This window comes from Diadema setosum, chromosome 11 (assembly GCF_964275005.1).
Source record: "Diadema setosum chromosome 11, eeDiaSeto1, whole genome shotgun sequence".
In the NCBI taxonomy this organism is placed as follows: domain Eukaryota; kingdom Metazoa; phylum Echinodermata; class Echinoidea; order Diadematoida; family Diadematidae; genus Diadema; species Diadema setosum.
This window is the reverse complement of record NC_092695.1, coordinates 6,073,074-6,087,430: the sequence shown is the minus strand read 5'-3', so window position 1 is coordinate 6,087,430 and position 14,357 is coordinate 6,073,074. Positions and strand designations below refer to the sequence as shown.

At 38.8% G+C, this 14,357-nt stretch overlaps 1 protein-coding gene across 1 annotated transcript in view; it reads left to right on the top strand.

Moving 5' to 3' along the window:
• Window positions 1–13,721, top strand: part of LOC140234977 (centriole and centriolar satellite protein OFD1-like) — a 64,344-nt gene extending 50,623 nt beyond the window's left edge. Inside the window, exons 19-25 of the mRNA XM_072315013.1 lie at window positions 962–1,205; window positions 2,201–2,315; window positions 3,435–3,770; window positions 4,319–4,674; window positions 9,385–9,591; window positions 11,076–11,158; window positions 13,520–13,721. Coding sequence (XP_072171114.1) covers window positions 962–1,205; window positions 2,201–2,315; window positions 3,435–3,770; window positions 4,319–4,674; window positions 9,385–9,591; window positions 11,076–11,158; window positions 13,520–13,565 — 1,387 coding nt within the window. The 3' untranslated portion in view covers window positions 13,566–13,721. The remainder of the gene's footprint in view (window positions 1–961; window positions 1,206–2,200; window positions 2,316–3,434; window positions 3,771–4,318; window positions 4,675–9,384; window positions 9,592–11,075; window positions 11,159–13,519) is intronic.
• Window positions 13,722–14,357: the final 636 nt, after the last annotated feature.

Genomic DNA, 14,357 nt, shown 5'->3' with positions numbered 1-14,357 from the left:
GTTTGTCTAACCTGCTTCATGCAGTCATCTGCCTGTCAGCTGCACATTCATTTTGCTTTTAATAGAGGTAGCCAAACCCCCTTCCCCCCCCAAAAAAAAAAAAAAAAAAATACAGAGAAAATGATTGTCAAATTTGAATATGTTATGGAGTTGATAACATCCATGCAAGGATGTTTGTATATTCCTGTTAAAAAGTATAGCAGTGTAAATACATGTATTTTCTTTTGAACTGTTTTTGTCTCTATAAGTTGTCTTCAGTAGACAATTACCATTTTCAGATTAACATGTAAGTCCACACCATTTTCAAGGTGGCTTTAAAGAGATAAAAGTGATAACAATCAAAGTTAGGAGGTTTCAGCAAAATGAGATGACGATGTCATGGTGTAACAAGAAAAGTCCTTGGAAAGCATTGACCTTTGCCAAGCAACTCATTTCCATCCTTACACACATGCTGAAAATCGCCCTTATTTAAGTATGCACATGATGCCTTAGTTTGTTGGCCCTATTTCACCAATGATAATTCTTCCCACAGAAAAAGATAAATAAAAATAATAAAAATCCCTGATCCAGAAGGTTATCAAGATCACTACCAAAATTCAATCAATTGTTCCTTATGCCGTAATCAACTTTTCTTGTAAGAGTCATCCAAATTCGTTCACAACTTTTTTCACAGACAGACAGAAAGACATATAAACAAATAAAAAATCAACCAACAATCGCCGCCAAAAAGTAAACCCCTTCACGGAGGAACAAGTCTCTCAGTGATCTTCACACGCAAATCTTCCCCATATTTCTTTTTGACTTGTATTCTTCTCTCAAATTTTTGTTGTGTTTCAATAACCTGGTACATACAAATGCTATTAGCAACCTGTTTATCCACAGATTTGATATCCCAGTGCAATTTCAAAAATGATCTGCCATCACAAAGTCCATCTACAATCATCTTTGACATCTTACGCAGGAGTCAGGGGCTGGGACTAGGCGGGGATATTCACAACAGCACGCTGGCAGACGACCCTTACATCGACACCAGCCTGCACCGTGCCACCCTCGGTCCCGAGCTCCGATTGGCCGACGCCGGTGGCTACCAGCTGCCATTGGACGATTCAAACAGTGGGGAGGATGACGAGGAGTCCCGGGGGGATTCCCTGGCCTTCATCGAACACACCAAGGCCAGATTCCGAGAGCTGGAGAGAGAGGCAGCGGTAAGGAGAAAAAACAAACAAACCACTGTATCAGTCTTGAATGAAGGCTAGACAGAGTCACAGTCTCAGTGGACCAATTAGGCTTACATTATACGTACATGTGAAGCACAAATGCTGGGGAAGAAATTTATTTATGGTGTCAATCAAACTATGAAGTGCAACTCTAGATGAGTAACTCTATTAGCTACCAAGAATGAATAGATGCTATCCCTGTAAATGGAAACTGAATATATCAAATAGCGCTGTTTTCACATGAAAGTGTTGCATTATTTTGTCTTGATAGCTTATAGTGAGTGTGAGTTATTAAATGAAAAATTGATTCTCTTGATTGATACAAGATCTTGATGACACCATCAACCATATTAGGATTGAATATGATATTAAAAATATACTAATGAAAAAATGCATGTTTACTAGCCATATTCAAAAAGCCAACATTGAAACAAATTTCAGGGATTTTTCAAATAGATCTAAAGATGGGGGAAAGTTCATTAATTCTATATGGATGTGAAGAGAGACAGAGAGAGAGAGAGAGAGAGAAAGAAAGAAGATAGAGACTGCAAGAAAGTTGGAAAATGAAGAAAGTGTTCATAACTGGTATCTATCAGCATACATTTAATAACAAAGATGTGTATGAATTTTAGTTCCATCCTCACGCAGATCAAACAAGACCCGCATCTCAACTTTTATCCCAGTAGCCCCAGCTACCGATGTCTTGTTTGACTTGGGTTGCCAGGGCGTGCAGCGGAATACAAATCTCAGTTTGCCCAATCAGGAGCGCCAGCCCACTGGTTAAACATTCGTGTCTGTGCGAGGGGAAATAGAACTTGATTGCTTGCCAGATAGTATGTACACAGTGGCGTAATGTGAGCACGGCGATGACATAACAATGTCGGTGATGCCTCGTCACAAACACATCGCTTCTCTTTCTTACTCTATGTATGATCTCTCTCTCTCTCTCTCTCTCCTTGTCCATTATCCATCACCCATCACAGCATCTTGAGCAGAATTACCAGGAGCTGCAGCATCGGATGAGTGGGGTGGGAGGATTGCACAGGACCCCTCAGCATCCCGTCGTCATGGCAACCACTCGCGAAACCAGTTTGGCAGGTCAGGAGTGATTACGTTTCCCATCTGTGTGTGTCTTTACAAAAAGCATTTTTATCATAAACTCACAAATAAGTCTTGAGTGCTGTTTGCATATAATTTTTTTGTTAAGATAAATATTTTTGTTCAATTTTGCTTTGTTTAAATCTGAAGTTGAACTGTAGGCATGACCAAAAATGAGTATTGAATTGAGTTCATGATATTTATGTTTGTATGTTTATATAATGCTTACATTTTGATGCCTATTTCAGTGCAATCCTTTTTTAGAAGAGGAGTAAGAATTTAATCTAGCCACCTAAATTCAATGACCTTTTCAGTAAATTGATCATGTGTACAGGTTGTGTTTTTATCTTGTACTTGCCTGATTCGAAATACACAACAAAAATTTATAAAAAGATTTTTTTCTTCAGTCTGATTTTGTGCTCGGCATATTGCAAGATCCAAGATCTGGAGTTTGTGCTGAAACAAAAAGAAAAAGAAAAAGTCATTGGTATTGTTTAAAAAAAAGAAAAAAAGCACAATTGCAATTTCAATTTGTTATTTTAGCCTTGATTCACATTTTAACAGAGTTGAATCAGTTTTCACGTACTGGCAGTAATTCATAGTGCAAATGAGCTAAAAAACATTTTAACAGAGTTGAATCAATTTTCATATACTGGCAGTAATTCATAGTGCAAAATAAATGAAAATGTGTACAGTTGTCTACTGTTAATGTATGATGAAACAAAATTGGAGTCAACAGGAGAACATTTTAGAAAGGCAACTTTAAGTATAGATGAAATGAATATATGTCCTTAGTAAACTAGTATAAAAATCAAGATTATGATGAACTCCTCACCTTGGCCAAAGATCCTAGTATATTGCGTGAAGAGAGCCATGGTTTGGTGCAACTACTGTAAAACATGATATATTCGCGGCATGAAATTTTCACGAATTGGAGCCGATGGCCTTTTTATGGCATGAAATTTTTGCGAATTGCCTCTGGCATTCAATGCATACAGTGTAGACAAGAACTTTCGTGTGCATTTTAATTTCGCGAACATTGGCTCTCGTGAAATTCGCAAAATTAGAATGCACGCGAACATTCCTCGTTTTACAGTAATGTGCCCCTTATTCATGCAGATCTAAATGGGTCTGTGGCAGGGGTCTTAGGAACTGGCAGTCAATCGCCTATAGCTGGCAGCAGACAGAGAAACAGTGAGGTCCTAGGAAGCTCTTCTGGGAAGCGGAGCTCCAAGGTACCAAAAACCTCCGCCGCCCAGGGTATCCCTACTCAACCGACTAGACTCCAGAACTTGCCCAGTCCTAGAAGTTCAGACCACGGTGACATTGGGACAAAGTCATCTAGTAGAAGATCTTCCACTTCTTCCGCGTCATCCACCCCTTTAAGGTTGACAGCATCCGACCTTACAGGACCGGGGTCGGCCATGGCAACAGGGGTTAAACAGTCGCCTCCAGGTATCCCTTCAACTTTGACCTCTTTGACCGGGTTAGGGTTATGACAAGTTTTGTTGGTTTGTTGTTTGTTTTGTTTTTATAAAAGAAAAAAGTAAAGGCAGAGTTTGCAAGCTTGTTATCATACTGATTGTATGGATTTTTTGAAAAAAAAAATCACCCCAAAAACCTGGAAATGGCAGTTTAGGCATCAAGGGAAAGTCAATACTGATTTAAGTTGAATGCAATATTTTGTAACTGGCATGTCTAAACAGACTATCATGTAAAAATACTGAATGAATATTTTATTTAGTTAATTATGTGTCTAAATTAAGCCTGAACATATGGCACATGGTATCTCTACCAACAAAGATTGAATTTTTCATAAATTACTCTTGCCTGCTGTACTGAAACTCTGATGCCTCAGGATATTAGAATACAAGTGTAAAATAACTGGGGGAAAAAAAGAGAACAGTAGTAAAGTTATTGGCAATCTTCTGGAGGACAAAAATGTAATTAATTGGCAATCTTCTGGAGGACGAAAATGTACAATTTCCTAATTTCCCATGCAGCAATAACTGGTAGTGGTCTACCAGAGAAAGGTGCTGAACCTGGTGCAACGCAGTCCTCGCAAGAGAAGGAGATGGATAGAAGGAGAAGGGCAGAAGAAGAAGAGGCGAGGAAGGAAAGGCAAAGGGTAGAAGAGGAGAAAAGGAAGACCGAGGAGAAGACAACGGATGTCAAGGAGGAGGAAAGGAGAAGGTTGGAGGAAGAAGAGAGAAGGAGGAGGTTGGCGGAAGAGGAGGAGGAGGAGGAGCAGCGCCGATGGGAGGAGAAGAGGCGACAGAAGGAGGAGGAGAGGAGGAGGAAGGAGCAGGAGGCGAGGGAGAGGGAACAGAGGATGCTGCTGGAGCTACAGCAACAAGAGGTGAGATTCCAACTGATTCACAAATTGCCCTTCATTGATTTAGAAAGGTTTAGGTCCAACTGGAGTTTTGTGACAGAGGATGTTACTGGAGCTACAGCAACAAGAGGTAAGATCCCAACTGATTCACAAATTGCCCTTCATTGATTTAGAAAGGTTTAGGTCCAACTGGAGTTTTGTGACACGGGATGCTACTGGAGCTACAGCAACAAGAGGTGAGATTCCAACTGATTCACAAGTAACCCTTCATTGATTTAAAAAGGTCCAAGTACAACCAGAGTTTTTTAATGGATTAACAAATTGCCCTTCATCGATTTAAAAAGGTTTAGGTCCAAACGGAGTTGTGTAACTGATGGACATATTATGACATAAATGGCATCCCGGGGTACCAAATAAAAATCAGCCATTTTGTTGAATTATTTATTTTCTAAAAAGGTTGTACCCTGGGTGCCAAAAAGAGGAAATTATTTTGGTGCTGGAGCTAGCGCGCGCTAGCCACTGCACTGCACTGCACTGCACTAAAGCACACGCTAGTGGTATCACAGCATGTCATACACGCATAGTACATAGTATAACATGCAGTGGCATGAGAATGACTATGTACAGTCACACACAGTGCATGCATTTCTCTCTGGCTGTTCTCGAGTGGACGTGAGGTGGCGCTACACAATGTGGTAACCCGGGATACTATGGTACCGCGGGGTAACGCGTGATGCATCATATGCCCTTCATTGATTTAAAAAGGTTCAAGCCCAACTGTACAAAAACACTGAATAATTGATGGTTACTTATGTTAGTGAAGGACAGTTTGTCAGTTACCATAAAACCAGAAACATTCATGGCATGAAATGTTCGCTAATTGGAGCCGACTGCTTTTTTCGCATGCATAAAACTTTCTTGAATTTTGTGAGGAGCCGTGATTGGCAAAAGTAAGAAATGCCAGCAAAAGTGTCTGTCTACACAATGCGTTGAATGCCAGTGATGATCCACTAAAGTTTCATGCCAAGAAAATAGTCGTTGGCTCCAATTCGCGAAAGTTTCATGCTGTGAATGTTTTTTGTTTTACAGTTATTGACGATTCTGAATTGCCCTTCACTGATGTAAGTTAGCATCGATTATTCAGTTGATACAAAATCATAGGCACACATACTCGGATTGGACCCCAGCTTACTCAAACCTGCTAAAAAGGATAAGAACCAGCACTGGCTGGCGGGTGGAAGCTTGGTAGTCCAGTGAATACAACACCTGCCTAATAATCAGAAGATCGTCAGTTTGAGTCCAACGCGAGCATGTCTGTATGCCCACAATGTTTTTGTCGTGGCTACTACCAAAACACTTAATATGCGGTGCTTATTTACATTGATGTAGGGTAATGTTTCAATCAGTTGCAATAAAACGACTTGACTCAAGAATTTTTAAATTTAGATAAGAGGTATGATTCTATGTGCTCTTTGACTAGAGTTAAAATATGAAAGTTGACAAAAACTTTATAAAGTCACCCATTATCAAGTTTCTATTGCATCTTGTAGCCTCTATGTGCTGAGGTACTTAGCTTCACTTGCAAAGCTTTTTCACAAGCATTTCAGTAATCCATCCAAACTTGGCATTGGTGAAAAGTTCACAGAAAGCCCACTGAGGTGCAGCAATGTGCCTCAGTCCAACAGGAAGGCCAGGGTGACAGAATTGGGGATTTGTGGGTTGAGGTAATCTCTTTTCATTAACAATTTGTTCCCAGACATCTGTGGCGATGGATGAAGAGATCACTCCAGCGAGCATGCCAGTTGGCAAACAAACAACAAAGAACTCTAAGGGTTAAAGTCTCCAAACTCCAAGCTTTCCTATAGTATAAAACTTGTCCTCACTTTATATCCAAAGCACCTACTGCGAAAATGACAGAAGAACTCGCCACCAGATGAACCACAGGTGTGACAAAATTGGCTTGGAAATTCAGACATAGTCAAGCACACAGGAGATTATGCGTTGAAATATAATACAGTCAAGCCTGTCTATAGCGGCCACCTGCCACGTGCGACCACTAATCACAATCCCCCCCCCCCCCCCCCCCAAAGAGAAAAGCCATGTTAACAACCCTGTCTATAGCGGCCACTTTCTTGTCTCCCTTAGGTGGCCACTGTAGACAGGTTTGACTTTAGGTCAATTCAAAGCACCATAGTAATATGCCTCATGAAGACCATAGTGTTATTAATCCATTGAGGAAGGACTGATTTTGCTCCAACACGTATTTCCCATAGACACCAGCCCGAGTATACTCAGGACTTGTCCTCAATGGGTTAATTTTGAAGCATTCTTACCCTTTGAAAATCTGGTAAGGAAACTGTAATGTCTTTAATTCCAAAACATTCTTCACTTTGAAATTTGGGTAGATAAACAGTAATGTTGTTAATTCCAAAACATTCCAAACTTTTACATTTGGATAGATAAATGGTAATGTTGTTAGTTCCAGAACATTCTCTGACTTTCAACTTTGGTTAGGTAGTGAAGATATCGAACTTTCAAGTTTTGAAATAAAGTGGGATTTCCATTTTTACAGCACAATCACCTTGAAATTTGCAGATGTCTTTTCAATACAAACTTTGAAAGTACACTTTTTCATGGTATTGTGGTGAATAGCCCCTATAAATCTGAAAATGTGGGTTCTTTTCTTGTGACTCGGCTCCTTCAACAGTTTTTTGAAGGAAGCGTTATCTGTTGAATATCATCTTCGACTGAAGCTCTAGAACTGGGGTAGGTCATTTGGTGCTGTCACACATTTTCCCATCGCAGGAAATCAGCTTTCAGCTTTCTTTCGATGAATGTAGCCCCCTAGCACTTCCCGAGGGAGGGCTGTTTGATGTTGTTAAGTGCGGATGTTCCAGAGGGGGTGCAGTCCAATTAATTGAATTTCCTGGATGTGAGAAAACATGTTATTTTGGTTTGCAACATCTCGAGGAGAATGAGGAAGATGGATAAGGAAAGAGAGAGATCCATACCAATTTGAAAAGAATTATTGAACTTCGTTGGCAGCGTTGATCCGTGACTGAATTATAGAGCGGTTCAAATAATATTGAACTGAGGGGGAAGCAGTCGCTTGTGACATCAAATATGCATTTGAGATTCACTTTTTCTCGGCTTATAACCAGAAGTGGGGGACTGCACGTACACTGTGTGTATCATTGTATCGTTTTACTGTAAATGCTTCTCTATGCAATCATCTTGTGGAAAGAAGGGGGTAGAGCATTTGAATGTCTTTCAATGAAAGAGCATGAAATATGTAATATGAAATGACTTTCAATTTGGTATGGCATGATGTAGGTGCATGATATGCTATACGTTCTACCAGGTGTGTAGATGTTATGACAGAATACATAGCAGTTTGTGATTTGATTTTGTTTTTTTCCAGGATCTAGGTATGTGCTTTGTGATGCTGCCAAAAGTCGAACAATGTTTCAAGAGTTTGTGTTGTTTTATTTTGTTTGGGTAAAGGTGTCATTAAAATAAAAATGTTTTGAAAGATTTTGCCAACACTGGCAAGAAGGAAATGAAGGATGGAAAAACAAAAGAATCATGTTATGTTGTGGGCTACATGCCAGTGCTCAGTTCTGAAAGTATCCATGTTGCCAAGTCCTGGTAGCCGAAAATAGTTCACCGACATAATGAAGGCTTGTGAATTATGATGATACGAGGGAAAATTGCTGGAGACCAGTCAAGCACGAGTAAATATTTACTCTAATTAATCGAAATCAAAAGGCAATCTAGAATCTCAGACTAGCAGGTTCATGGCAATTATTATAATTTATCTCATAAAGATCATGAGATACTGTAATATGCCATATACATTGTACGTGTATTGCATTTTGCCAACTTTCAAATTACCGGTATATGCATATTGAACACCATAAATGCATTTCTTCTTTTTTTTTAACAGTTTGGTGACTATCTTTTTCTTTCTTTCTTTTTTCAATTGTGATACCTGCTGACATATCTGTTTAATGATATTCATTAATTGAAATGTCATGCAATCATACAAATTATTTTAGATAAGCTGTCATTATTGTGCTATCTATTGATAAAGATCACTTTGTCAATTTACTCTTTGCAATGTTTAAAGGAAAGATCAAGCATGACGAAAGTGGTCACACACATTTTTTCACTAATCAGTCAAAAACACTGGTAGTGAGTAGGACCTTGCAGATCAGACTTTTCAAATAGCCCATAGGGTCCCATTGCATAAAAGTTGAGATCAAACATATGTCAGAAATCAGACCTGAAGTACCTGAATACCCAATTTTGATTGGCTGATACTTGGGTTGTTTTTTTATCTTATGACTTACGTTTGATTGCATCTTTTTTATGCAACAGGGTTCTGGAATTATCAATAAACAGTGCTTCCATCTTATAACAAACAAGCAGGGCCCTGTTGCATAAAAGTTAGAATCAAACTTAAGTCGGAAAATCAAACATAAATATCTGAATGCTCTATTCTGATTGGCTGATACCTGGCTATGTTTGATTTTGTGCCTTACATTTGATTTCATCTTTTTATGCAACAGGGTCCAGTATGCAATATTGATTAACATTCTTCTATCTTGTGACAAACATTAACAAGCAGATCTCTTAATGCAATCTCTTTGTCTGTTTCCATGACAACAGCAAGCTGGAGATGGTGCAAAGGGGGCGGCCGCCTCTTTGGAGCCAAGAAGAGATGCAGACGAGATGGGCGTGGATGATGCAGGCACCAAGAAAGAAGGGAGAAAGGAGGATAGGGAGGAAGAGGCGGGGGAGGAGGAGGAGAAAGCAGCGGGCGGGGCTGGTAGTGAGGGCATCAAGATTGACCCCATGATGCAGCGGTACATGATGATGGTACAGCAGCGCAAGCAGCAGCAGGATTCCGGGAAGACTGCCACACCGGAACCTGAAGTGGTAAGGACGACTCTCCATTTCATCTCGACCAAGTCAAATTAATCCAGCCCTTGCAGCAACAACAAAACAAAATAAGAGTTGTGTGCAAATGCTGCAGGACATGTACAAAAGTTCATTGATTTCATTACGTTGTAAGTGTAATGTTTGTATGATTGAACCAATTAAAGTCAACAAGAACATAGCATGTTTTTGTTTTTTTTTTCACCACTTTTCAGATCTTCTACTTCAAGAAAATCAATTTGGTCCAAATTTAAAGTCCACTTTCCATATAACAGCACTTTTCGGTATTGACGCTTTTCTGCCATTTGATTTTGCATGCTTAATATGTGCAATGTGCCTAATTTAAAACCAAACCATGATTTGTCATGATTTGTCAAATTGACCCCCCCTCGACGTTTCGCGCCACGATTTCGCAACGCGCAAAGGTTTTGCCACGTCGTTTCACGACTTTCTTCATTGAAGTCTCCCGCATATTTTGAGACCAAATTTGCAACGTCCGGGTACACCGTTTTGAAGTTACGTAATGTTTTGCATATGCATGTCAACCAAAAAACAGCTCAAATTCATGATATCGTGTGCAAATCCAATGCAAATTGTGTTTTTTGGTTAAATTGCTATAAATTAGATTATTTCAACTTTTAACCATTGAAATTAATCAATTCTAGTGTAGATAGGCCTGAAAAAGTGCCTGCAACAAATTTTGGCAAAAAAACAATAGAAAACAAAAGGTCGAAAAAACAATAAAATACATAAGAAATTAACAAAACAATAAAAAACAAAAGAAATTAATTTCGATTGTGCTAATTTTTTACAAGAAAATTGTTTGATGTGTCTTGAGGAATTCTGACACAAAAATTTAGCAATCCTCCGGTCTTTTGGAGTTATAGGTGAAAATATGATTTCATGCACAAATTTGCATAATTAATTTATTAAAAATAGAAAGGCAATATTTTTCTATTGTATGACCATGTTATCTTGTAGTTGACATCCAGCTCTATCTTCAGGCAAAATTTCACGGCGATCGCATGATCGGCGGCCGAGATCTGAAGGGGGGGTCAAATTGACCCCCCCTCAGTAAAAACTTGGTCTCAAATAGCCCAGTTAGAATAGGGTTAAACAATAATTTTCACTGTGCATTGGTATGTTTTATGATCTGGCCAAAGAGAGAATCAGATGACAAATGTGGTGAAACTAACATATTGCAGTGGTGCAAAACCGCTTTAGATCACATAAGTCAAGGTCTCATTTTCCTCATTAATTATTGTGATTATGATTATGATGATGATTGTTACTATGGTTATGATGATGAAATTATGATGATAATGACAGCGATGATTGATGATGATGATGATGATGATGATGGTGATTATTGTTAGTGTTATTATCATCATCACATTATCATTATAATCACTATTACTATTATTATCATTATTATTATTATCATTGACTGAGCTAATTCGTCTTGTGATTCTCTCCATGGCCAGATTTCTGATTCTCCCTCGTTGAGTATCAAGTCGGATGGATCCATCTCAGGGGAGGAGATGCAAGGAGTGGAGAAAGAAGCAAGGTGAGCCTCAGGAGATCATTCCTGATGTCAGATTGTAGTAGGTTGTGTGTGTGTGTGTGTGTGTGCGTGTGTTTGTTTGTTTGTTTATAAGACTTGTCATGCGAATCGAGTCGTGATCCAGATTAAGGCTGTGACAGGCCGAAAGCTTGATTAAAGGGAAGAGTGGAGAGCAACATCTTCCTCAAACTTGATTTCCTCCACATATTATGTGCTTCACAATGAGACACTGTGTACATTTCGGTCAGGATCAATCTCTCGCATTATATAGATAGATAGATTGATAGATAGATAGATAGACAGATAGATAGATAGATAGATAGATAGATAGATAGATAAAATAGATAGATAGATAGACAGACAGATAGATTGATAGACTGATAGATAGATTGATAGATAGATAGATAGATAAATAGATAGATAGATAGATAGATAGATAAAATAGATAGATAGACAGATAGATAGACTGATAGACTGATAGACTGATAGATAGATAGATAGATAGATAGATAGATAGATAGATAGATAGATAGATAGATAGGTAGAGAGAGGGATTTGAAATGGATTGGTGCCTGATGGCACTCTGCCTCCAAACAATAAAAAAAAAGAAAAAACAAAGAGATGAAATCTTATCACTTTGGTGTTCAGATTGCTCAATGAGGAAATAGAAATGTTATGATCATACAGAGAGAAACTTGTCTATGCCACTAATATCACGAGTATTCGTAGATGTGACTGCAGTATCAAATGTATAAAACATTTTACCTATTAAAGACCCCCACCTCTCCCCCCCCCCCCCACACACACCATTTTGTTTGCAGACTTAGTACAATGCAAGTCACATTTGTACACCCCAAGATGGTTTCGATCTTTAATACCTTTTGAGTGTGGTCGTTGGCAAACCTGATAAAAAGAAATGAAGAAAGCAAAACATTCGGTGAGGAATGAATCATGTGGATCAGGTTCAAGCAAGCAACAATATGAAACACTAAGTATAGAGTGTCACTTTCTATTTGCCATATAAATGTCCACGGGGTAGTTTCACTTGAGTTGATTGTACTCACATGAAGTGAAGTTCTTTATTTTTTGTTATTGTTGTTGTTTTTATATGCCAGTGAAATGTTGATTCTGCTTCATGATAACCTGAAGATGTATATGTGTGTCATCACAGAGCGGAACATATCATTCTTTTCTATTTAACAAAAAAAGAAAGAAAGAAAAAAGTGTGGCATGGAAAATTGGCTCAAAACGGTTCTTTCACAATAAGAATGCAGCTACCTATAAACCTTTGTGCCACCAGTAATGGACATAAATGAATGTAGCTTTGCTGGGCAGAAAGGTGTGAGCACATGCATTGAGCTTAAAAGCATCATTTATCCTCTGACGTAAAACTCAGCATGTATCTTTAGACATGACTTTAAATAGGCTTACCATCATTCTGCCAAACAGACGTCATCATTTTTGTTAAACATGGCTTTCTCTGGTGTGCACCTGCAATTTTTATCATGTAAAGGAGTGTTAAAAAAACAAACATACAAACAAACAGCTACAGGCATGAAGAAGGTGCGATGTTCATTGAATTTGGAATTGCTCATGTCTTGGCCAAGATTCAATGTGTTCATATTCTGCTTTTATGTGATTCTAAATTCCTCAATTCCATTGATGATAAGTGGTAGAGATTCTCACAATGATAATCCATTGCAAAAAAAGAAAAAGAAAAAGTGGGTCAAATGTGTTTGTATACAAATGATGCACAGGATAGAGTGCGTTAGTGTAGGCGTAGCGCACTCGAGGGTATTTACAATTGTGAAACATGCACGAGGCGAAGCCGAGTGCATGTTGCACTACATTGTAAATACCCGAGAGTGAGCTGCGTCTCCATTAACGCCACGAAATAATCCTGTGCATCATTTGTTTTATAAAATGGGTCGAAAACTAACAGCATTTTCACGTACCTTTGTGGGTCAATAGTCCAGTCAGCTACATGTAGCACTCGCTCGAGAGAGTCGAGTCAAGCACGTCGCACTCGGAAATCCCGCACATGTAAGTACTGTACGTATCAGAGCATACTGTATACGTACGCCACGTACGTGTGCATGTTATGCACACAAGAAAGGCCGGCCGGCATACGCAGCCCGAACTAGAAGTTGTTTACAGGTACAGGTATTGACAGGCGTATAGTAGCGCGCGACGCACTTGTAACAATTGATTGAGTGCACACTGGTACTGCAGTGCAATGGTACTAAAGTAATCAAAGCCCACATGACTCATTTCAGCGCTTCCTATTGGCTACGTTCTTGAACCCATTTTATAACTTCTTTTATTGTATGTGACTTGATCCCAATATCTCATTTGCATTCCCAGTACCGGCAAAGTTTCAGACAACGATGATCCATTTGGAGATTGGTAGCAGATGGTTCGGATCTGAACAGTTTTCACATCATCTGTTTGGAATGGATTTTCCTGGTGCTGTCAACGAGTAAACACAATCAACCATCGGCTGCATCTGTGTCATAACTTGGAAAAGGAGAGAGCATTTACATTAATCTTGGTTCACCTTTGATTTAGACAAACATTCAGTATTCTTAGCAAATAATGATTTTTAACTTTCTGGAAACTGCAGGCAGTTTTGCAGGGTTATAGTTTGTACTCCAACCGTTTGTTTTAATCTGAAAATGAAAAAAAAAAGAAGGTTTGTTATTCCAAAGGTTTGTTAATCTGACGGTGAAATAAAGTTTGTAATTCCGAAGGTTTGTCAGTGCCTGCCTTTCATTTTCATTTACGGATGAATAAACCTCATTTCACTTTTGGTTTAATGAACCTTCAGAATAGCGAACCTTATCTCATCTTCAGATTCACAATCCTTTAGAATAGTGAACCTTATTTCTTTTTTTGATGATGAACATTCGCAATAACAAACCTTATTTCATTGTCGGATAAGTGAACCTTCAGAATAATGCCACAATGGTTCGGATTAGCAAACACTATTTCATTTTCTGATTAATTAATATCTATGTAGGTATAGGGAATGTGTGTGTTTTTGAATAACAAACATCACTCATTTGCAGAAGGGCATCCATACCTGAAGAGTGGGTATTTTTATAATCGGTTCATCATTACAAAATTCTTGCGCTGCTGGATTGGTATTACTTAGGCTCTCTTTAATTTGGTGCCTTCACATCAATACTACACTTTGATGGAA